The sequence below is a fragment of the Zootoca vivipara genome, chromosome 12 (genome assembly GCF_965207765.1).
Source record: "Zootoca vivipara chromosome 12, rZooViv2.hap1.1, whole genome shotgun sequence".
NCBI lineage: Eukaryota > Metazoa > Chordata > Lepidosauria > Squamata > Lacertidae > Zootoca > Zootoca vivipara.
Window position 1 is genome coordinate 13,881,454 of NC_142595.1, and position 22,335 is coordinate 13,903,788.

Here is a 22,335-nt window from a genome sequence, read left to right on the forward strand (position 1 = left end):
TCAGAAGCATACAGTAAGCTTGGTAGTACAATAGCTTTCTAAACAAGCATTTTGGTTTCCCTGTGAATGTCCCAATCCATAAACACTCTGAACGTCAATCGGGAGAAAGCTGCACTTGCAGAGCTCGGGCGATGCTGGATTTTGGCATCAATGTCAGCCTTTGTGGAAAGATAACTGCCCGGGTAGAAGAAGTGATCGGCACTTTCCAACGCTGCACCATTGACTTGGATTTGTGGCGCTGCAGAGGGGTTGTTTTTGTGCTTGTCGGTGCAGCACTTTGGTTTTTTGGATGTCGAGCGACAGGCCAAGCTTTTTGTCAGCTTCTGCGAAGATATTTAGGACGGTTTGGAGGTCCAGCCTCTGAGTGTACACACCCTAGTCAGGGATGATGGGAGTTGTAGTCTAGCAACATCTTGGTTACCCTACCTGAACAGGAGGATCCTTCCTGCAAACCCAAGACAATGACATTGATGGGGATCGAACCTTGCCTCTGCTGAACGCTTCTTCCCCAACATGCTACGGCCCACTTCAAATTGGATGCTTGCTGGCTAGCAAGAGGAGCTTTAAGCCTTCCATCCCAGTTCCCTTTCTCTTCTTCGACAGGCCTCCCTTAGGCGAAAGGAGCTTATCTGAAATTTGAAGAAAAGTGCCGCTTCCTGACACTCATCCTCCCCCCCCCCCCGCGCATTAGTTATGACTTGCTCTTCCAACTATATTTCAGGGCTCAGATGCCAGGTTGACATCTGCTCAGGTCCGCCGTAATAATTCATGAGAGGGAGGGAAAGGAGAAGAAAGCCATTCCTCAGCCCTGCACAAAGTAGCAGTCGCAGATCTCTCCCGCCCCCCCAAGAACCCCTTTTGTGTTTTCTCTCTCTCTTGCCTTTCCTTGCTCTTGTGCCTCACAAGTGAGCAGCAATAAACATGCCAGGTGCAGCTTGGCCAGATCGACCGATCTTGCATTGCTGTTTGCTTCAGCATGGTTTCCACTAGCTCTTATGAAAGGGGGGAGGAGAGAAGGAGTTTTATAAATCAGCTTCGGCTTGCCGCATCTGTGAGGTGGTGGGTTTTTGGGTGCCATTAAGGCTGGCTGGGACCCAGGTGGCGCTGTGGTTAAACCACTGAGCCTAGGGCTTGCTGATCAGAAGGTCGGCGGTTTGAATCCCTGTGACGGGGTGAGCTCCCGTTGCTCGGTCCCAGCTCCTGCCAACCTAGCAGTTCGAAAGCACGTCAAAGTGCAAGTAGATAAATAGGAACCGCTACAGTGGGAAGGTAAACAGCGTTTCCATGTGCTGCTCTGGTTCTCCAGAAGCAGCTTTGTCATGACCTGGAAGCTATACGCCGGCTCCCTCGGCCAATAATGCGAGATGAGCGCGCAACCCCAGAGTCGGTCACGACTGGACCTATTGGTCAGGGGTCCCTTTACCTTTACCTTTAAGGCTGGCGGAGGTGGAGGCAGGCAGATCTGGCCCCTGGTGGGTCACACAGCTCCCAATAAAATGACCAGGTGTCGTACAAGAGTACAGAGCAAAACTCGGAAGTAACTGAGTTGTCTTGAGCCCCATCCCCAAATTCTGGAAGAGAATGGGTAGCCGTGCTTATTTCTTGTGGCAATAATGCGAATAAATCCATCACGGAATAAAGTTTCATGGACATTGATGACACAGTAGGTTTTAGTCAATAGAAGATCTTGCCATAATTCATATGTTGATTATTAAAGGAACCAGAAACCTTCTGCTGCTTTCCAGATTGGACTTGAGAGAGAGCCCAGAGAGGCAGATTCCAGCATCCATGACTTGCTGGCTTCTATATGGGGTACCTAAAAATGAAGGAAGGAGGATGGATCCCTGACCATCCTAGTGGTAATTAACGTAGCAAAGTTTCCATCCTCTGGGACAATGGAGGGGTTCTCCTCCTCAGCCATGTTTGCCCCCCCAATTATGAGGGGGAAAGGGAGCATTCAGATTGAATTGGGTAGCAGCCTAAAACAATTTTGGGCTGGGTGTTTTTGTGCTTTGCCTACGGTGACTTGTCCCATTCTGCTTCCTTCCATTTCAAGTATGGGTTACCAGCTAAGGTCTGGGACATTCCTGTTTGTCCTCATTTATTATAGTGGCTGGTTACAGTGACAGAATCGCTAGTGCTCCACGACCTATCCTAAGCCAAATGTAAGACAGCCCTTTGAACTGGTTCCTGCAGAGATTTTGTCTTCCAGCGTAGTTGCTCTTGCATAGCAAAATACTAGACCGGAAGCTAAATTCTGTTATCAAATCAATCCTTTGGCACCTCACCGTTTACTTTAAAACCAAGCTTCTGGCCCTTGTCTGTAATGCTAAGCTAAACCGTGGCTTATTTCAAACGTGATCGCTCCTGGAGAAGAGATCATAGCTGCTGTGCTCCTCCCGCGATCCTCTGGCTATGCCGCTGGAAGCTAAATTATGGTTTGGCTTCGTGTGTTGTCCAAACCAGGGCTTGTGGTTCACACCCTCCCGGCAATCCACAAGCTGTAAACTGCAAACATTGGTTAGAGGCTGCAGAAGTGGAGAAGGGGCAGCAGTGAACTCTTCTCTGGCTTAGCATTATATGTAAACCGGCTCCTAGCTCCCCAATGGGAAGCGGGGAGCAGCATGTTTTTGTACAAAGGAGCAGGATTCAAATGTTCAGGGCCTTTCCATGGGTTGCCTAACCATGGTTAGCCAATTGGTTTGTGTTACGTTCAGCCAGTGTGTCTCAGCGCTCTTGTTCCAGAGGAGATGGAGAAAGAGAGAGGGACTGAATTTATGGCTCTCTATTTGACCATAAGTACCACATTGGCTGGAGGGACCCAGGTGGCGCTGTGGTTAAACCACTGAGCCTAGGGCTTGCTGATCAGAAGGTCAGCGGTTCGAATCCCTGTGATGGGGTGAGCTCCCGTTGCTCGGTCCCAGCTCCTGCCAACCTAGCAGTTCGAAAGCACATCAAAATGCAAGTAGATAAATAGGAATCGCTATAGCGGGAAGGTAAACGGCGTTTCCATGTGCTGCTCTGGTTTGCCAGAAGCGGCTTTGTCATGCTGTCCACATGACCTGGAAGCTGTACGCTGGCTCCCTCGGCCAATAATGCGAGATGAGCGCGCAACACCAGAGTCGGTCATGACTGGACCTAATGGTCAGGGGTCCCTTTACCTTTACCACATTGGCTGACAGCTGGCCAACGATGAGGGCCAGTCCTGATGCCTAAAATGCTGCCTGCAATTGATGGCTGAAACTTAAGCCTCGGCGAGCTGCAACCCATTCCCGTGCTGGTGGCCTTTCCTATAATCTTCAAGCAGCTGTTCGGCCGCCTTCTCATTTTCAAGCTCTTAGTGGATGAGGCTGCTGGCATGTCTCCTCTGCGGCTGCAATTTTGCTAAAAGCCTAAAATTACATGATGAAACATAGTTATTATTATTATTATTTTTTAAGCGAGCAAGCCTTGAGTCCCACTTTTGGGCTCAAAGTTTCTCTCTCTGTGTGTGTGTGTTTTTAAAAATGTGTGCAATTTTTACTTCGTAGCCCAGGGCTTTTCTGTATGTGTGTTAAGAATTCCTGCTTTAATCTGATCTCCCCCACATTCCATCAGAAGGAGATAATTGTTCTGCAGTTCACATAAATCCTAGAGGTCCGTTGGTTCCAATTCATCTTCCTTCTTTGTCAACTTTTCCTGCAGGTGGTCTTAGGATAAAACGTAACACTAGAGGTCAATAGACGTTACGCTAAGTGCATGACAACCACCAGAAACAGCCGCCGCTCATTCAGTTACTGTCTTCCTGCGTAAAACGTATGCATGATATCACAGCACTGTGGTGTGGTGTGGTGTGAAGTTCCGCTTCTTGACCCCTGCCGTCGGACGCCAATGATGTCTAATTTGAAAATCAGAACAGGGCACAGACCGTGAATGCAAGAGGGCTAACTGGGATGGTGTTATGGAATGCCCTGGCAGGACTTTGCCATCTGCGCTGGCTCCATTGCTTGGCCCAGGTCAAAGGGTGCTGGGTTTGATATTTAAATCCCTTTTTAGTTTGGTACTTGGAAGTTTACCTCTCCCTGCATGTATCTTGAGACAAGTGAGATACGATAGGGGGCTGTGAGTGATGGAGTCTTTTTAGTGGTGGCTCCCAGTTTGTGGAATGCCCGTCTGATACATACTTCTCTTGGATGCCAGGCAAAGACCTTCTTTCCGCCCCAACAGATTGTACTGCTGTTCATCATATTGCTTTAGCCGTTCAGTTCACCTGGCCCCTGCTTTTAATTGATTTGTTTTGCTCTGGTGTATTAAATGGGTGTGTTTTGTTGCCTTTTATTATTTCATTTGTGTTGACTTATTTTCCTGTGCGCACCACCCAGAGAACTTTCTCCTATGGGGCAGCCTACAAATGGCATGCCCAGATAAACCAAATGATGAGTTCCCTTTTGGCTTAACCCCTTAATTTTAATCCCCCAACTACAACCAGGCTGAAGTTTGCATTTGCTCATATTCAGCCCTTACCATCTTCGACCGTCTCTGCCCCTCCACCTGTTTTCTTCTGCACTGTTGAAATTATAGATTATAAAATGAAAAGGCCGGAGGCCCCAACCTCATGAAACTCTGTACAATGCTATGTACAATAATGACGCTGTCTAAATGGTAGCATCTCCCAGCTCTCCCCCCAACCCATTTTAGTGCCTACTGTTTGTGGGTACACCTGTAGGTTGACGAAATTATCAAATAATGTCTGTTCTGTTCCCACTGAGCAACATTCCCAGCCTACAAATGTCACTTATGCATGCACCTGAGTGGTATGAAAAGACTGGAATAGTCGGTGGGTAGGTTGGGAGCAGCTAATCCCATGAATGGCACCTGAAGTTGACCTTTGCAGACCAGTTTCCCAAGATACAATGAGAGTACGGTTGTCTCCGTCTAATTTGCACCATATGTCAACCTGCTGAGAATTCCTTTGTTTGTGGGGAGCCCGCTATGGTGATGACAACGTTGTCTTTGTCCCCTGATTTATCTGTTGCTCTTTTTTCGTTGTTTGGTTTATTTATTTCCTGTTGTGAGCGGGTGAGCAAGTAATTAAAAGCCGCTCGATAACCCTGGTGCCCTGTTAACGCGAGTGACCTTCGGTGGGGAATGGTCCTCGCGCTAGACGGAGGCATTTAGAAATGCCCAGCCAGAGGAAGAGGGTGAGTTTTGTAAGGTTCTTTGTTATCCGCGCTGACATTTGGGTACACTGCCTGCCTTTCTCCCGGAGCGGAGATAAGCTACGAAGCCAAGTGTTGCCTCGCTGCAGGACGAGCCCACGCCGCAGTCTCGAGTCGTGACATTTTCCAAGTTTGTCATCACTTTCCTATTTTGAATGGAAGCCTGTCTCCGTGTTCTCAGTGCCTCCCATGTTGGCCAGGTGGGCGCGATTTTTAGAGGGATGCTTTCCAGGTGGAGAAGAGGTGAGGGGGTGGGGAAAGCAAGACCACTGGCAGAGCACATGCTTAGTCTCTCTCAAAGGTCCCAGGTTTAACGGATGGCATCTCCAGCTAAACAGAAGGTGGCAAATCAGTTTCACCGGGCCACTTTTGAGTTGTGATCATGGCTTTTGTCCTCGTAATGCTAGGACTTAGCTGGAGAGAGGAGATGATTGGGTTGTTTTTGTTTTTATTGTGCATTTTGTGTTTTTATATTGTGATTTCATGTTGGAACCACCCAGAGACCTGCAGATGTAGGGCGGTATAGGTCAAAAGTAAAGGACCCCTGGACGGTTAAGTCCAGTCAAAGGTGACCCTGGGGTTGCGGCGCTCATCTCGCTTTCAGGCTGAGGGCGCCGGTGTTTGTCCACAGACAGCTTTCCGGGTCATGTGGCCAGCATGACTAAACTGCTTCTGGTGCAACCGGACACTGTGACAAACCAGAGCACATGGAAACGCCATTTACCTTCCCACCGGAGCGGTACCTATTTATCTACTTGCACTGGTGTGCTTTTGAAGTGCTAGATTGGCAGGAACTGGGACAGAGCAATGGGAGCTCACTCCGCCGCGGCAATTCGAACCACCGACCTTCTGATTGGCAAGTCCAAGAGGCTCAGTGGTTTCACAGCGCCCACCCACATTACACAGAGTCCGACCCCTTAGGTCCATCAAGCTCAGTGTTGTCCACATAGACTGATGGCAGATTTCCAGACTGGAGCGCCTCTCAGCCCTACCTGGAGACGCCAGGGATTGAAGTAGATGCTCTGCCACTGAGCTATGGCAGTATACCTCTCAGTACTGTAAGCTGTGGGGAGGTTTGTTGCCTTCCTGCCCAGTCTGTGGGTGTCCCAAAGGTACATAGCTGCCATTGCTGGAAACAGGACGGAGCCTTGGTGACTGAACAAGGTGCTTTGTGGAAACCTGGTGTTGCTGTTATGGACTGGCTGGGTGCAGAGGAGTGGGGGCAGGCAGCAGATTGGAAACCCCCAAGGGAACCCCCAGGGGAAGAAGGCTCAGAGCCAGGGGACTGGTGGTGGGATGGCGATGAGTGGTCAGAGGGAGAAGAATGGGAAACGAAGGTGTTGGAAGCTGAAGATGCAGCAAGGGTTTAGTGAGCAGGAAGAGGCTGAGACAGAGAGCAGTCCAGAATCAGAGAAATGAGTTGAGGCAGGCTGCTGAAGAAGCCAAGGGAGTCTCTCCCTCTTGCTGTGACTTGCTCCTCTCATATGTGGACCAGTCTTTGAAGTAGACTTCCTTGTGATCTACTAGAATTTTCACTTGCTGACGCGTCATCCCTGTGTGCCCAAGGAGCCGTCGCTTACTCCACCAATAATTTAGCGCTCAACGGCCACCGTTTTGTATTGTCTGCACTGACGATTCTGTTCACTCCCTATTGAGTTGGCAACATGGACAGCTCTGGAGTAGAGTCCTTTAGCGGTGAAGCTATTGCTGGAGTGAACGACTGTTTTCTGAGAGGTACAGGTGGGAGCACATCCCCTCTCTGATGCTAAGAGCGTAGTCTTGTGGTGGGCAAGGAGCAGGTTTTTAAGCATAACCTTTTGGTCCAGCAATGAAGAGTGTGTGACTATGTATGCAGATCAGTTCACAATAATTCTTGTTATTGGCCAGTTGTCTGATAATGGCGGGTCTCAAATAAGTGAAGCCTTTGGGTGCTTCACCGAACCGTGTGGCCTCCTGTTTCAAGGGGTCTAGCATACAGCAGCAAGGGATTACATCCATCTGGCTTGCCTGACAACAGAAATTCCCTAAGCCTGCTTGTGCGAAATCTGCCCCAACTTGCTCGTAGCCTTTCCGTAGCCTCTCTCGTCTCGGCAAGCTGGGATTCCCCTTTGCTGGCATCACTCATCATTCAAATCCCGCCTCACTGTTTTTTTGGCTACACAAGAGATCGTGTTCCCCCAGTATGCTGAATTAACCGGCTCTACCCTGACACTAATTTGACAAGGATCACTTTTAATTTATCACCACCTTGCTGGTTCATGTGTAAAATTAGTCTTTCACCTCCAGTGATATTTTCCTTTCCTTCCCCCATTTATACACTGTGTGTATATTTGCTTTTCTGGTTGTCTCTCTCGAATGCCTGAGAGCTGACTAATAATTTATTTTCGTTATCCAACTCTCCATCAAGGCAATAGGAAAGGAGAATCGTTTTTTCTTTTTCTTTTGTAAAACACAACAACAACTCACAAATGTCAACAGTATTATCACATTTGCTACTGTGACTCAGCCCATTTCAGAGCTACACACCGGCCTTTCCAAACCAGGGAACAAGTTTGCCTTGGTTCTGCTCCTGGGAGCTGTAGCGCCGTGAGGTACCATTCCAGATACCACTCAATATCAAGTGGATAGCAATCCCAGAGATCGGCAGGGAATAATCAGCTGCTGCTATTTCATGTTGGCTTCAGTGTATTTCTCATGATTCAGCAGTAGAGCATATGTCTTGATCTCAGATTCAATCCCCAGTAATAATAATAATAATAATAATAATAATAATAATAATAATAATAATTTTTATTTATACCCCGCCCATCTGGCTGGGCTTCCCCAGCAACTCTGGGCGGCTTCCAACAAAATATTAAAATACAGTAATCCATCAAACATTAAAAGCTTCCCTAAACAGGGCTGCCTTCAGATGTCTTCTAAAAGTCTGGTAGCTGTTGTTCTCTTTGACATCCGGTGGGAGGGCGTTCCACAGGGTGGGCGCCACTACCGAGAAGGCCCTCTGCCTGGTTCCCTGTAACTTGGCTTCTCGCAGTGAGGGAACTGCCAGAAGGCCCTCGGTGCTGGACCTCAGTGTCCGGGCAGAATGATGGGGGTGGAGACGCTCCTTCAGGTATACTGGACCGAGGCTGTTTAGGGCTTTAAAGGTCAGCACCAACACTTTGAATTGTGCTCAGAAATGTACTGGGAGCCAATGTAGGTCTTTCAAGACCGGTGTTATGTGGTCTCTGCGGCCGCTCCGGGCACCAGTCTAGCTGCTGCATTCTGGATTAGTTGTAGTTTCCGGGTCACCTTCACAGGGAGCCCCACATAGATGGCATTGCAGTAGTCCAAGCGAGAGATAACCAGAGCATGCACCACTCTGGCGAGACAGTCCACGGGCAGGTAGGGTCTCAGCCTGTGTACCAGATGGTGCTGATAAATTGACCTGTGCCTCCATGGACACCTGTGAGTCCAAAATGACTCCCAGGCTGCTCACCTGGTCCTTCAGGGGCACAGTTACCCCATTCAGGACCAGGGAGTCCTCCACACCTGCCTGCCTTCTGTCCCCCCAAAACAGTACTTCTGTCTTGTCAGGATTCAACCTCAATCTGTTAGCCACCATCCATTCTCCAACCGCCTAAAGGAGCTTGCAAAGAAGGGTTGCAAAATCGTACAGTTGGAAGGGACCCCGAGGTTCATTTAGTGCAGGCATAGGCAAACTCGGCCCTCCAGATGTTTTGGGACTACAATTCCCATCCTTCCTGACCACTGGTCCTGTTAGCTAGGGATCGTGAGAATTGTAGTCCCAAAACATCTGGAGGGCCAAGTTTGCCTATACCTGATCTAGAGCATCCCCCTGCAATGCAGGAATCTCAACAAAAGCATCCATGACAGATGGCCATCCAACCTCTGCTTTAAAACCTCCAAGGAAGGAGAGCCTGAGAGAGACTGATCCACTGTCGAACAGCTCGTGTGCCTTTAATTGGTAGCCAGCATAGTTGTTGCTGGCACCCGTCTGTCTCAAGAAACCATGGAGTGTGCCTCTGGGGGTGAAGTCAAACTGTTGTGTTATCAGCACCGAAGTGACCTCTCCAGGGCGCAAGCCTGGGCAAGGTGTATGGAGTTCCTGGGCTGCCCAGACAACAAGACCCTCCCTCTCAGCCTCACTGATGTGGTCCAAAGGAAAGCAGAGCAATACATTTGGCACCAGCTTGGCTGCAGGAGTTGCTGGAAGGAGGCGTACAAGGTGCCACCCAACCATTTTATGGGCTCTACTCCGGATTTGTGTAGAGTTTACTCCTGAGCCTTGTCTTCTCCCAAAGATGTCCTGCAAGGCAGTGGAGGTTTAGGATCAGAGTTTTCCTTCTCTTAGATGAGCTACATTCTCAGCTGAATGAGCCTCATCTGCCCCAGGTAGCTAATATAGTTCTGTAAATAGTTCCTGACAGTAAGAGCTGTTCGACAGTGGAATTTGCTGCCAAGGAGTGTGGTGGAGTCTCCTTCTTTGGAGGTCTTTAAGCAGAGGCTTGACAGACATATGTCAAGGATGCTTTGATGGTGTTTTCTGCTTGGCAGGGGGTTGGACTGGATGGCCCTTGTGGTCTCTTCCAACTCTATGATTCTATGAAATACTATCAAGATCTGATATGGGTACCAGTTGCCAACTCAGCTGCTGTATTTTCTGTCGATCACCCTTTTCGAATGGTCTTCCTCAGCGGCCCCTTGTAGAACGTGGCATTTTCTTTTGGTTACCTCCAACCAGGAAATAACCTTTGTTTTGACTTCATGACGAGCTGCCCCCTTTTTTTCTTTCCTTCCAGGCTGCAAGCACGTCAAAGGCATCCTGTTGTTTGGTCCCCCGGGCTGCGGCAAGACCCTTATGGCCAGGCAGATTGGGAAGATGCTGAATGCCAGAGAGCCGAAAATAGTGAACGGGCCGGAAATCCTCAACAAATACGTTGGAGAGTCAGAGGCCAACATTCGCAAGCTCTTCGCAGATGCAGAAGAAGAACAGAAGAGGGTAAGTTGCCTTTTGAAAAAAAACAAAAAAAATGAAAGAATAAGATGCAGTTGGATGAAGATTCCTGCTGGAATCAGACATGATGGAGCAGACATGGCTGTCACATCTTTTGTTTCCCCTCTTTCCTGTTTTCCTGTTGCAAAACGTGTGGGGTGACATCACTGCATTGCCAGTTTTCTTGCCCCTACAAGCAGTGGGTGTGGAATTGAGAAGGAATGGGGGAAACTCACCAATGTGAATATGACTTGCATTATAATACAGTCATACCTTGGAAGTCGAACGGAATCCGTTTCCGAAGTCCGTCTGACTTCCAAAACGTTCGGAAACCAAAGCTCTCCTGCAGGCAACCGGAAGGCGCAGAAGCTGCGCCGGACGTTCGGCTTCCAAAAATAGTGCAAAAACCGGAACACTCACTTCCGGGTTTCGATCGTTCGGGAGCTGACTTGTTTGGGAGCCAAGGCGTTCTGGATCCAAGGTATGACTGTAATAGATGTCATGGGAGGAAAAGAAGGTTTCTGCTGACAGCTATCTCTCCAGGGTCTAGCAGCAGCTGCACTGGTTCATGACACCCAAAGATGCTTTGGGTGGTGGTAACCCAAGAGGCACGGCCATTAAGCTTCTGCAATAGATTTCTGTATAGCTTCAAAGCATCAAAGGGTGCCTGGGGCTGTTCAAGGGCTTTGCTCTTTGCACATTCTGGTATCCGATCCACGGCTCCTAGGCAAACGTGTAGAACAGCTTCCACCAACCAAGGGCCTTCCAGATGTTTTGGACTACAGCTGCTGTCAGTTCCACCGAGTATGTGCACAAAAGGTGATGCAGGAAACAGCTATTCTCAGTGGCTGTCCTGAGTTCTGGCATTCCCTTCCCCTGTAAATCCACTGAAGCTGTGCGGACCTGCCTGGGCTGAAGGATCTTGAAGCAAAGTGGATTCGTACTACTTTATGCGGCCGTACGGGTGCAGTTTCTGAATGCTCCTCAACGTTTTAAAATGTTTCTAAAGAAAAGAGTAGCTCACTAGGGAACAAAATGGAATTTGATCGGTGTAATTGGGTGTCCTGTGATTCAACACGTTGCTCACCTACCCTAAATCTTTAGGATGGGGTTTGTACATGGAATATAACAGCAAGCTCCATATGTACATATGGTAAACTCCGCTCGCAAGATCTTCTGTCCTTTTTTTATCTAGTACAGTGGTACCTCTAGTTACGAGCTTGATTCGTTCCGGAGGTCTGTTCTTAACCTGAAACTGTTCTTAACCAGAGGTGTGCTTTCACTAATGGGGCCTCTTGCTGCTGCTGCGCCGCCAGCACACAATTTCCGTTCTCATCCTGGGGCAAAGTTCTCTTCCAGGTTAGTGGGGTTTGTAACCTGAAGCATTTGTAACCTGAGGCATTTGTAACTCAAGGTACCACTGTATATCCTTACGCATTTGCCTGCAGTAACTAGAACTGCTCTGAAACTCTTGCTAGGGGTCTTCTTCTTCTTCTTTGGCGATCACTTGTAGCCGAGTAAGATTGTCTTCCATGAACACGGTCTTAACAGTGAGTCCGTAAGGGACTGTGGAGGCCAATTCTGGATCCACACGTCCTTCCACAGTGGGGACATAGGTTTCCGGGCGGGAGTTGATCACGGTGAGGGTTTGCCAAGTGTGCCTTCCTCTTAGCACATTTCTCCCTTTCATCCTGAGTTCGAGCGTCTTCAAAGCCCATGACACCTTTGGTAAAGGCTGATCTTCAATTGGAGCGTTCGCACACCAGTGTTTCCCAGTTGCTGGTGTTCATTCCTCGTATGCTAGGAATAAACTCATCATAAATGCTGCACATAACCACAGCCGTCCTTTCAACAACTGTACAAGGCAGGATAGCATCACCCCCATGTTATGGTTGCATAGGGTGATTTTCCTATGGCCACATGGTAAGTTGAGCTGAAACTTGAACAAGTGTCCGCCCCCCCCATGCTCTCAACTCATACATTACATTAAATTGGCCCTGATAATTCTTGAAATCCGTTGTGTATAGGCTCCCTGGAGACGACTTTAGCTAGGATGTAGCATACTGTCAAAAGATGCTATCTCAGGGGCCTCATTGGGAGGCAGAGGTGGTCCAGCGTATGGTCTGAAAGCAACTGAGGCCACCTTCTAGTTGAAGGCAAGCAGGTCTTGATCTGGTCAGTGCTTTGCTGGGTGATAGAACACACCTGGGAATCACAAACACATATCCCGTTTGTGTTTGGTGACCGAAGAAATGCAGGGTGTAAATGTGTCAGGGCTCAAGGAATCCATTCCCTCCCCCAGTGGCAGCCAAAAAGCAGATAAAGAAGAAGACTTCTTACCGCATAATTTATTCTGTATTCACAGATAGAGAGGAAGGAATACAGTCTCTATTAAATAATGGCATTGCTCTTAGTAAAGTCGCCCCCCCCCCATTCTACGTCATCCCTGCGCTGGCTGATCTGAGCTTTCTGCCTCTGAGTTTTCTGTTCTTCTACTCTCAAGGCACGCCTAGTCCTAGGAGAAGGGGGCTGAGGAATGCTTTCCAAAGACACTGTCAGCTGTCTCTCCCCCAGTGCTTCTTCCTTTCGCTGTTCCTCTCCCAACATTTCTCAGCTTCTCCCCTCTGCAGCCTCTGAACTACGTCCTTCTGCAAACCACTGTTCTAAATCTATACTGTCCTCCTGTTCTCGGGAAGGTTCAGGAGAACGGGGGGGGGGGGCACCACTCCTTCTCAGTCCAGCCCCTGACAAAATGTAAAAGTCAATAAACTTTATAACGCTGTGGTGTTCCAGTATGTGTTGTGCTTAGCTTGCACAAGCTCTTGCATTCCTGGATAGGGGCCTATTATGTAGAAGTTAGTTTCCCCCACCCCCCGAAGCTCATCCTGTAAATAGATAGGAAAAAGAAGGAGCAGCCCTTTTGGGGGTCACTGATCTCTGGCACGGTTCTGTTTTTCTTCTTCGCTAGCTTGGCGCAAACAGCGGCGTCCACATCATCATCTTTGATGAAATCGATGCCATATGCAAGCAACGCGGGAGCATGGCGGGCAGCACCGGCGTCCACGACACGGTTGTGAACCAGCTGCTGTCAAAAATCGATGGGGTCGAGCAGCTAAACAACATCTTGGTCATTGGTATGAAAGCTATTTGTTCTGTTTTGGGGTGGGGGACTCTGCTGTAGTTTCCTGTCGGGCGTAGACTCTGCAAGGTTTGTGTTGGGCACCATTTGCTGTTTGAATGTCTTAATCTTCGGATTTTAGGGTACCTGAAATACACAAGAAGGTGGCCTCGGGCAAGCAGTTAAATTGGATTATGGCCAAGCTTTGCTTTGGGTGGATAGAGACTGACTGATATTTACTTCCAGTTTTAAGAATGATTTCATTCCTAAATGGATTATTCCAATCCCTAGGTTTTTGCAGTTCTTGCGGTAGACGAGGAAAATGCTGGCCAGTTTTTAAACTCACCCTTTTGACACTTAAGGAGGCATTGGAAGCTTTTAAATTATATAACTGACAGTAAAATCAATGTAAAGCCATTTATGGTTTTATTGTGCATTGTAATTGTGAATGTTTTGTTCTTCTGTTGCAATTGGTTTGTTGTGCGTTTTTATTTTATAGTTGATTTTATAGTTGTAAAGCGCTTAGAAGCCAATAAAAGCGATAAAACCGGTCCAAAAGACACAGTGAGATTAAAATAGATTTCAGCTAAAATCTTGATCTACCTTCTGTAATAAATGTTTTAGGGAGCCATCAGAAAAGCATCAAGAGGTTTCCTGGTGGCTTCTCTGGAAGGGGAGATCCACAAAAGAGGATGCTGTCTCTGAAAAGGCCTGTTCCTTTCAAAATACAGCCGTACCTTGGTTTGTGAACGCCTTGTGAGTTGAACGTTTTGGCTCCCAAAACACCGCAAACCTGGAAGTGAGTGTTCCGGTTTGCAAACGTTCTTTGGATCCCAAACATCTGGTGCTGGTTCCACAACTTCTGATTGGCTGCAGGAGCTTCCTGCAGCCAATCGGAAGCCGCACCTTGGTTTCCGAACGTTTTGGAAGTCATGCGGACTTCCAGAACAGATTCTGTTTGACTTCTGAGGTACGACTGTACATTATCAAAAAAAGATGTGCTGTGTTTAAATGCCCAATTATGTCCCCCCCCCCCACCTTTCTGATTATTGCGATTTTTCAATGGCAGAACTATCATTGAAACATGAGACCACCCCCATCCATAAAATGTTCCTGAAAACAATGTAGTCTGTACCTGAAACTAAGCTCATGGTATTAAACAAGGTAGCTGCAACCCCATGGCTCATAATATTAGAGTTCCTCAATGCCAAATATCTTGCCCACTCCTGGTTCGTGTTTGCTCTTGAAAGCATCTCTCCGCATAATATTCTAAGACTGTCTTAGCTCACTCTGGCCCGACTTTCCTGCATTTCTGCTCTGCCCTGCCCCTTTGCTGAACTGTAGGGAAGGACTTGTACAAATACTAGATGGTTCAGTTTGAAGACTACTTGATTAATGCCTGGTTTGCGAGAAAAGAATGCTTATTCTTATTTCTTATTATAACATTATTTATTATTATTATTATTATTATTATTATTATTATTATTATTATTATTATTATTATTATCCTTATAGCACCATAATTGTACCTGGCACCTTGGTTTGTATTTCTGTTTTACGAGACACCTCGTAAAATAAAATCTCTTGGCATTGTGTAGGATAAAAAATAAAACACTGAAATAAAAACCCTTTTGCAAGAAACAGGAGAGTAACATGAACAAGGCAGGGCTGTGCTCTGATTGTAAATTTCAGCAGAGGAGGAAGCAAACCAAGTAGTGGTTGGGGAAGGGTGGGGAAAGGGAAGGGTAAATTTGAATACTACCTAAACTTCCCAGTAGGATGACTCACCTTTATTTCTTAATATTTATACCTTGTTCCTTCCTGTGGGCTAAAAATAGGTTGTTGCAGTACTTCCAAACACACAAGGACCTCACGGTCTTAATAGCAAAGGAAGCATAAGAGCTTAGAAATAAATGAAGAAAATATAGACAGGCTTGCCGCTGAGTGCATATGGCGTATATCAGGCTTCCTCAACCTCGGCCCTCCAGATGTTTTTGGCCTACAACTCCCATGATTCCTAGCTAGCAGGACCAGTGGTCAGGAATGATGGGAATTGTAGCCTCAAAACATCTGGAGGGCCGAGTTTGAGGAAGCCTGCCATATATAATGCATTGATCTCCCCGTGCATTGAGACACATGGTGGGAGAGACACTTTGCTCTGGGAGAGTCATAGAATGGACAAAACGGTAAATAATGGGCTAAGTCTTAGATGCACTAAAAATGTAAGGGGTGAAGCAGCTGCAGTAGTTTCCCTTGCCTTGTCTGTTCAAAGAAGCAAAGAGAAGCCTTTACTTCTTAATCCTAAAAGGCTGTCCAAGGAGTGATCTGCATGTTACCATGTGTGTGTGGGGGGGGGGTGTTATTTGTGTAAGCAGTCAAACATCAGCTGGCAGCTGGCAGTGCTCTGCTGCTTAAACATCTCCAGAGCATCTTTTGGAATCTTAGGTACAGTCAAACCTCAGTTTTTGGACGTCTCAGCTGCCGAACGTTTCAGAAGCTGAATGCCAAAAGCCCGGAAGTGAATGCTTCCATTTTCGAACATGCCTCGGAAGTCAAATGGCTTCTGAGGCGCATTTCTCAATTTCCCCCATTGAACTTGCTGGTGTCCCTTTGATACTCGGTTTCCGAATGTTTCGGAATTCAAACGGCCTTCTGGAACAGATTATGTTAGAAAACCGAGGTTCCACTGTGCCTTGGAAGTCAAACGGAATCCGTTCCGGAAGTCCGTCCAACTTCCGAAACATTCGAAAACCAAAGCATGGCTTCCGATTGGCTGCAGGAAGCCCCTGCAGCCAATCGGAAGTCGCTGAAGCCCCATCAGATGTTTGGCTTCCAAAAGAACGTTCGTAAACCGGAACACTCACTTCCGTTTTTCGATCGTTTGGGAGCTGGAACGTTCGGCTTCCAAGGCGTTCAGGAGCCGAGGTACGACTGTATTGCTGGATGTGCTGCAATTTAGCCCCGTGAGCTTGCTGGCTCACACACATTCTGATCAATAGATAGACACCCCCACCCCCACAAACACCTCCAATGTGTGAGCAAAGCATCCTCAGCTGTAATGTTTGAAATGGCTCTTGCCTCATCCTCTCGAAGGAACCATTGCACATCGCCATTTGTCCTTGGGGAAACGGGGACTCTACAAAGAGGGGCTAAGGGGTGACAGTGGTCCTTGGGCTCAAGCTATTGAAGCTGCTCTTGATGCTTTTACTAACGGCTTCTGTCTGATACATAGGAATGACCAACAGGCCGGACCTGATAGATGAGGCTCTCCTGCGACCTGGGCGACTGGAGGTGAAAATGGAGATTGGTAAGTAAGTCGAGGGAATGCTCATGGCCACAGGCTGATGAACCAGAAAAAGAACCAAAAACTTGTTCGATTTGAGCAGACTTGCAAATGAGTACATAGAAGTTATCATTCTCGCCATTTTTTGTTTTGTTTTGCTGACCTTCCCAGCTGCTTTCTGCATGCCGGAGGAGGAGGCTGTAAGCTTCTGTGATTTTAAACCCTGGCTTGTTCTCGTTAACCATAGTTTAAGTAAGCCACAGTTTCTCCAAGCCTGGGTGTCATGGGGAACTGGGGTTAGTTCATTTATTTACTTCATCTCTATACTTCCTGATGTTCAGTGGGGGGTTTACAATATTAAAAATGCATAATATAAAACGAACATCTAGAACAGAGTTAAACATCACAAGATAAAATGACAGAGGAAACAGCAGTGCATATGATATTAAAAAACTATTTAAAAAACCCATTTCCACCCCAAATGGCCTTGGTGAATAAAAATATATTCATCTGATGCTGAAATGCATAGGTCCCACCACTGAAAAGGCCCTCTCTTTAGTAGCTGTCTTCCTTAATTCATTTATTGGGTCACCTACAGAAGGGCCTCAGAAGGTGACCTTACAGGCAGGCATCCCCGAACTTCGACCCTCCAGATGTTTTGGACTACAATTCCCATCTCCCCCGACCACTGGTCCTGTTAGCTAGGGATCATGGGAGTTGTAAGCCAAAACATCTGGAGGGCCGCAGTTTGGGGGTGCCTGGTCTAGGTAGTAAAAAAATAGTGGTTCACAAAATACAAGGAGAGTGAGCACACAAGCTTGAGAATTGCCAAGGCTCATGTGCATATGTCTGAGATCCACCAATTTGATGTCCCATCAGTGCCCTCTGAGCGACCCTTTTCATTCTAGATGAAGCTAGAGTGCTTATTGCGTTGCAGCACCTAGTATTTGAAAGGATGGCTTCTTGCGCTGCAGCACCTAGTACAGTATTGCAGCCGTGAAACAGAGCATTGTTTTCCAACGCAAATAATTCACAGTGTTGATGATCTCTTTTAGGTTTGCCGGATGAAAAGGGCCGGCTGCAGATTCTTAACATCCACACCTCAAGGATGCGGACCCACGATCTGTTGGCTCCAGATGTTGACATTTCGGAGCTGGCTGTGGAAACCAAGAACTTCAGTGGCGCTGAGCTTGAGGGTCTGGTCCGCGCAGCACAATCCACTGCTATGAACAGACACATCAAGGTTTGCTTCTTCCCACCCCAGCCTTTCAGATGGCATTGGCTATAAATCCAAGATGGATCTTGTGTTGCCGCCTCCTCCTCCTCCTCCTCCTCCTCCTCCTCCATTCAGTAATGCTTCTGAACATCTCCCCTGCCTTGGTTAAAGAAAGAGGTGGACCTCCTCGGATCTCAACCCAGAGCTTCCCTTTCTACTCCCAGCCTCCCACCATGGGAGATCTTCCCTTCCCAGCCTCTCACACAGGGTCCTTCACCAGCCAGCTGTCGCCTTCAACTGTGCACAGTCTCCTCATTAACCCAGAGTACGGGGCAACAAGTAGGGATGCGTGTGGTGTGTGCTCTAAACCACTGAGCCTTGGGCTTGCCGATCAGAAGGTCGGCGGTTCAAATCCCCATGATGGGGTGAGCTCCCGTTGCTCTGTCCCAGCTCCTGCCAACCTAGCAGTTCAAAAGCACACAAAAAAGTGCAAGTAGATAAATAGGTACCGCTCTGGCAGGAAGGTTAACAGTGTTTCCATGCGCTGCTCTGGTTTCGGTGTTCCGTTGTGCCAGAAGCGGCTTAGTCATGCTGGCCACATGACCCGGAAAAACTGCGGACAAATGCCGGCTCCCTCGGCCTGTAAAGTGAGATGAGCGCTGCAACCCCAGAGTCATCTGCAACTGGACTTAACATTCAGGGGTCCTTTACCTTTTACCTTTTTAGGGGACAACAAAAGCAAAACAAAGCAAGAGCAAAGCAAAAAAAAGGAAAAGGAACAAAAAGATTAAAGTAAAAAAGGAACGAGAAAGTAATAAAGGGGAAGGATTAGGAGGTGGGGGGGTTGGTTTGCACCTCTCCAGTTACTGAATACAGTTGTACCTTGGTTGACAAATGGCTTAGTTGCCGAATGTTTCGGTTTTCGAACGATTTTCGGAAGCCGAACGTCCAGCGCGCCTTGGTTTTCGAATGGTTCCAGGGAGTCGAATGGACTCCAGGAACGCATTCTGCTCATCAACCAAAGTATGACTGTCCTGGGAGCCCTTCCCCATCCCACTGTTGGTGTCTGAACTTTCATAAGACATTGCCACACACTTTTTCTCTGCAGCTCTAAGGAGGGACTAAGATTACGTGAGACACAACTAAGCTTTCAACAGAAGACTCGTTGCTTCTTGCGTGTACTGAACCTATAGATCTGCACAGAGGCCTCTTTCTCTGCACAGTTGTGCAGAAAAGTTAAGCACATGTGTTGCTGTTCAGCTCCCGGAGCTGAGGTTTCAAGATGGGATGTAGTTGGTGTTTGTCTCTTCCCCTTGTCCCCTTAAAAAAAAAAGTTGTAAAGGTCACTGTGCCTTTAATAGGAAATGAGTGATGCAGGCTGCGAAATGTCAGAGAGAGAAGGTTAGAGATTAGCTGGAACATGCAAAATCAGGGTTTGCTATTGAAGGGTGTTGAAATGCTTAATTTTTTTTGTTAGCTTGCCACAGGTGTAGGGCCAGGAATGCAACCTGGAACAGGCAGGCATTGGCGTACACGTTTTAATGCTGTGCAGTGATTTCAGGAGGGGGGAAGAGTGCTGTGGCCAGTTGCTGGCTTGAAAAGGCACCCTAAAGATTTGGTGGCGATGGGGTCCAGACCCTTGGCTCCACTGACATCTCTCTCTCACACACCCCACACACAAAAAAGCCCTTCGGGTTTGCATTACCAAGCTAGTTACCCTCTGATATCCCGCTTTATCACTACCTGAAGGAGTCTCAAAGCGGCTAACATTCTCCTTTCCCTTCCTCCCCCACAACAAACACTCTGTGAGGTGGGTGGGGCTGAGAGACTTCAGAGAAGTGTGACTAGCCCAAGGTCACCCAGCAGCTGCATGTGGAGGAGGAGCGGAGACGCGAACCTGGTTCCCCAGATTAGGAGTCCACCGCTCTTAACCACTACACCACACTGGAAGGCCATGGAGCTCAGTTTGAGGATTCAAAGCAGCCATCTTGGCAGGTTCTCATCATTAGAGGGGATCAGCAAAATATGACCGGGTAGGATGCAAAGAGAGATGGGAAGAAAAGGGGAAAGACCCATGCAATTCTGCTTCCGAGCTTCTTTTTATCCTCAAATTTCCCCCTTCCGTTTCAACGGAAGCTGAGGCTCTTTAGAGTTTTGCAGGGCTTCGAAAGAGTCTCGCCTCTTGACCTCAGCAGCTTTCTTTGTGAACACATGCCTCCAGCTGGCGCTCTCACTCTCTCTCTCTTTTTGGAAATATTTCTTATTCGGTTTTACAAATGAAAATTTGTAACAAATACCATTATGTTGTTTAGTCGTTTAGTCGTGTCCGCCTCTTCGTGACCCCATGGACCATAGCACGCCAGGCACTCCTGTCTTGCACTGCCTCCCTCAGTTTGGTCAAACTCATGTTCGTAGCTTCAAGAACACTATCCAACCATCTCATCCTCTGTCATCCCCTTCTCCTAGTGCCCTCCATCTTTCCCAACATCAGGGTCTTTTCCAATGATTCTTCTCTTCTCATGAGGTGGCCAAAGTATTGGAGCCTCAGCTTCACGATCTGTCCTTCTAGTGAGCACTCAGGGCTGATTTCCTTAAGAATGGATAGGTTTGATCCATAGCTCCATCTAAAGAAATTCCCCTGAATCTCCGGACTCCCCCCCCCCATCCCCTCCATGGGTCCTAATGTCAGCATTTACACCTGCGTATCAATCCATTATCCACATATTTTATCCATCCGAGTTATCCATAGCCTTTGTTACCTTACAGGTGAGTTTAAAATCCTGCTCATGTTTCCATCTGCTTACAATGATCTCCTAAGTAAATTATAAAATTTCCCCATTCTTTTTTGAAGTTCTTGTCCTCTTGGTTCCTGAGCTTTCCAGTTAATTTTGCCATTTCAGCATAGTCCATCAAATTGGTTTGCCATTCTTCCTGGTCAGAATTCTTTCTTCCTTCCATTTCTGGGCTAGTAACATCCGTGCGGCTGTTGTCGCATACATCAAAGTGTTGGTGCTGACCTTTAAAGCCCCAAATGGCCTCGGTCCAGTATACCTGAAGGAGCGTCTCCACCTCCATCATTCTGCCCGGACACTGAGGTCCAGCACCGAGGGCCTTCTGGCGGTTCCCTCGTTGCGAGAAGCCAAGTTGCAGGGAACTAGGCAGAGGGCCTTCTCGGTGGTGGCGCCTGCCTTGTGGAACGCCCTCCCAACAGATGTCAAAAAGGAAAACAACTACCAGACTTTTAAGAGACATCTGAACCCTGAAGGTTCAGGGAGGCTTTTAATGTTTAGTAGATTATTGTGTTTTATTCTTCTGTTGGAAGCCGCCCAGAGTGGCTGGGGAGACCCGGCCAGATGGGCGGGGTATAAATAATAAATTATTATTATTATTATTATTATTATTATTATTATTATTATTATTATTATCATCATCATCAATAGTCTTTTCTGGTCCTTTGGGATCTTGGTACCTATGATCCCTAATAAAAATGCTTCTGATTCCGGCTGGCTGTCTCACTAACATGCCATCTCCTCTTGTGATCAGGCCACCACCAAAGTGGAAGTTGACATGGAGAACGCAGAGTGCCTGCAGGTGACAAGGGTAGACTTCATGACTTCTCTGGAGAATGACATCAAGCCGGTGAGCGAGCCCCTTTTAATCCCACAGACACTCGTGTTGCTCCCCTCGGTGGAAGACCAGAGGCAGGTTGGAATGAGCCGGCAATGACTTCCTGATTTTGCACCATCTCCTTTTTCTTCAACCTGCAGGCGTTTGGGACCAATCAGGAGGATTATGCAAGCTACATCATGAACGGCATCATGAAATGGGGTGACCCCGTCACTCGGGTGCTGGAGGACGGGGAGCTTCTTGTTCAACAGGCCAAAAACAGTGACCGTACCCCGTTGGTCAGCGTCCTTTTGGAAGGTAGGTTTCCCTCTCCACATTATCTTCTCAGCCAGATTAGGACTGGAGAACCTGATGTCATATGATGCCAGGTAACTGAACATTCAAGCCAGGGCAAGATTCTCTCTTTGCAGGCCTGGCTAGCTGCAGAGGACGAATTGGGAATACAGTTGAAGTGTGCTCCCAGTTGTTCCTTTGCAAGCCAAACTAAGCCATGCAAGGAAAGAGGAAAAGTTGTCAGATTCAAAAAGTGCTGTATTTTGCCCGCAAAGGAAAAGCCGCCCTCCTCCTGAGTCCTCTTTGCTTCCAGTTCTGACTTAAAGTTTCACAGGGTGTTGGGCAGCTTGAAGCTTCATCATGCCTGTGAAAGGTGGGTCATCCAAATGGTCTGACGAGGCTCATTATGGGCTACATGCCGTCCACTCCTACAGCCATTACAGCAACATTGCTTGACTTAAGTACTTTCTAGCACTTGAGAACTCATGTAATTTGGAAGGGAAAAGTACTGGAATTGTCAGAGATCAAGCAAAAGTATGTTTGGTGCCCTGCTGGGAAAAGAAGACTCATGTTTTCAGGGAATCAGTGAGCACTGTTCTGTCACTGATTCCCTCACTGATAACT

General features: G+C 47.6%; 1 protein-coding gene across 7 annotated transcripts in view; it reads left to right on the forward strand.

Moving 5' to 3' along the window:
- The window catches only part of NSF (N-ethylmaleimide sensitive factor, vesicle fusing ATPase), a 102,953-nt gene that overhangs the window by 49,739 nt on the left and 30,879 nt on the right, over nt 1–22,335 (forward strand). For all 7 annotated transcript variants that reach the window (XR_009558435.2, XM_060281087.2, XM_060281088.2 and 4 more), the window contains exons 9-14: nt 10,001–10,200; nt 13,163–13,328; nt 16,545–16,619; nt 17,651–17,838; nt 21,355–21,450; nt 21,579–21,735. Coding sequence is in view for 6 of the 7 variants with exons in the window: in XM_060281087.2 (XP_060137070.1) it covers nt 10,001–10,200; nt 13,163–13,328; nt 16,545–16,619; nt 17,651–17,838; nt 21,355–21,450; nt 21,579–21,735 (882 nt within the window). In the remaining variant the exon portion in view is untranslated. The remainder of the gene's footprint in view (nt 1–10,000; nt 10,201–13,162; nt 13,329–16,544; nt 16,620–17,650; nt 17,839–21,354; nt 21,451–21,578; nt 21,736–22,335) is intronic.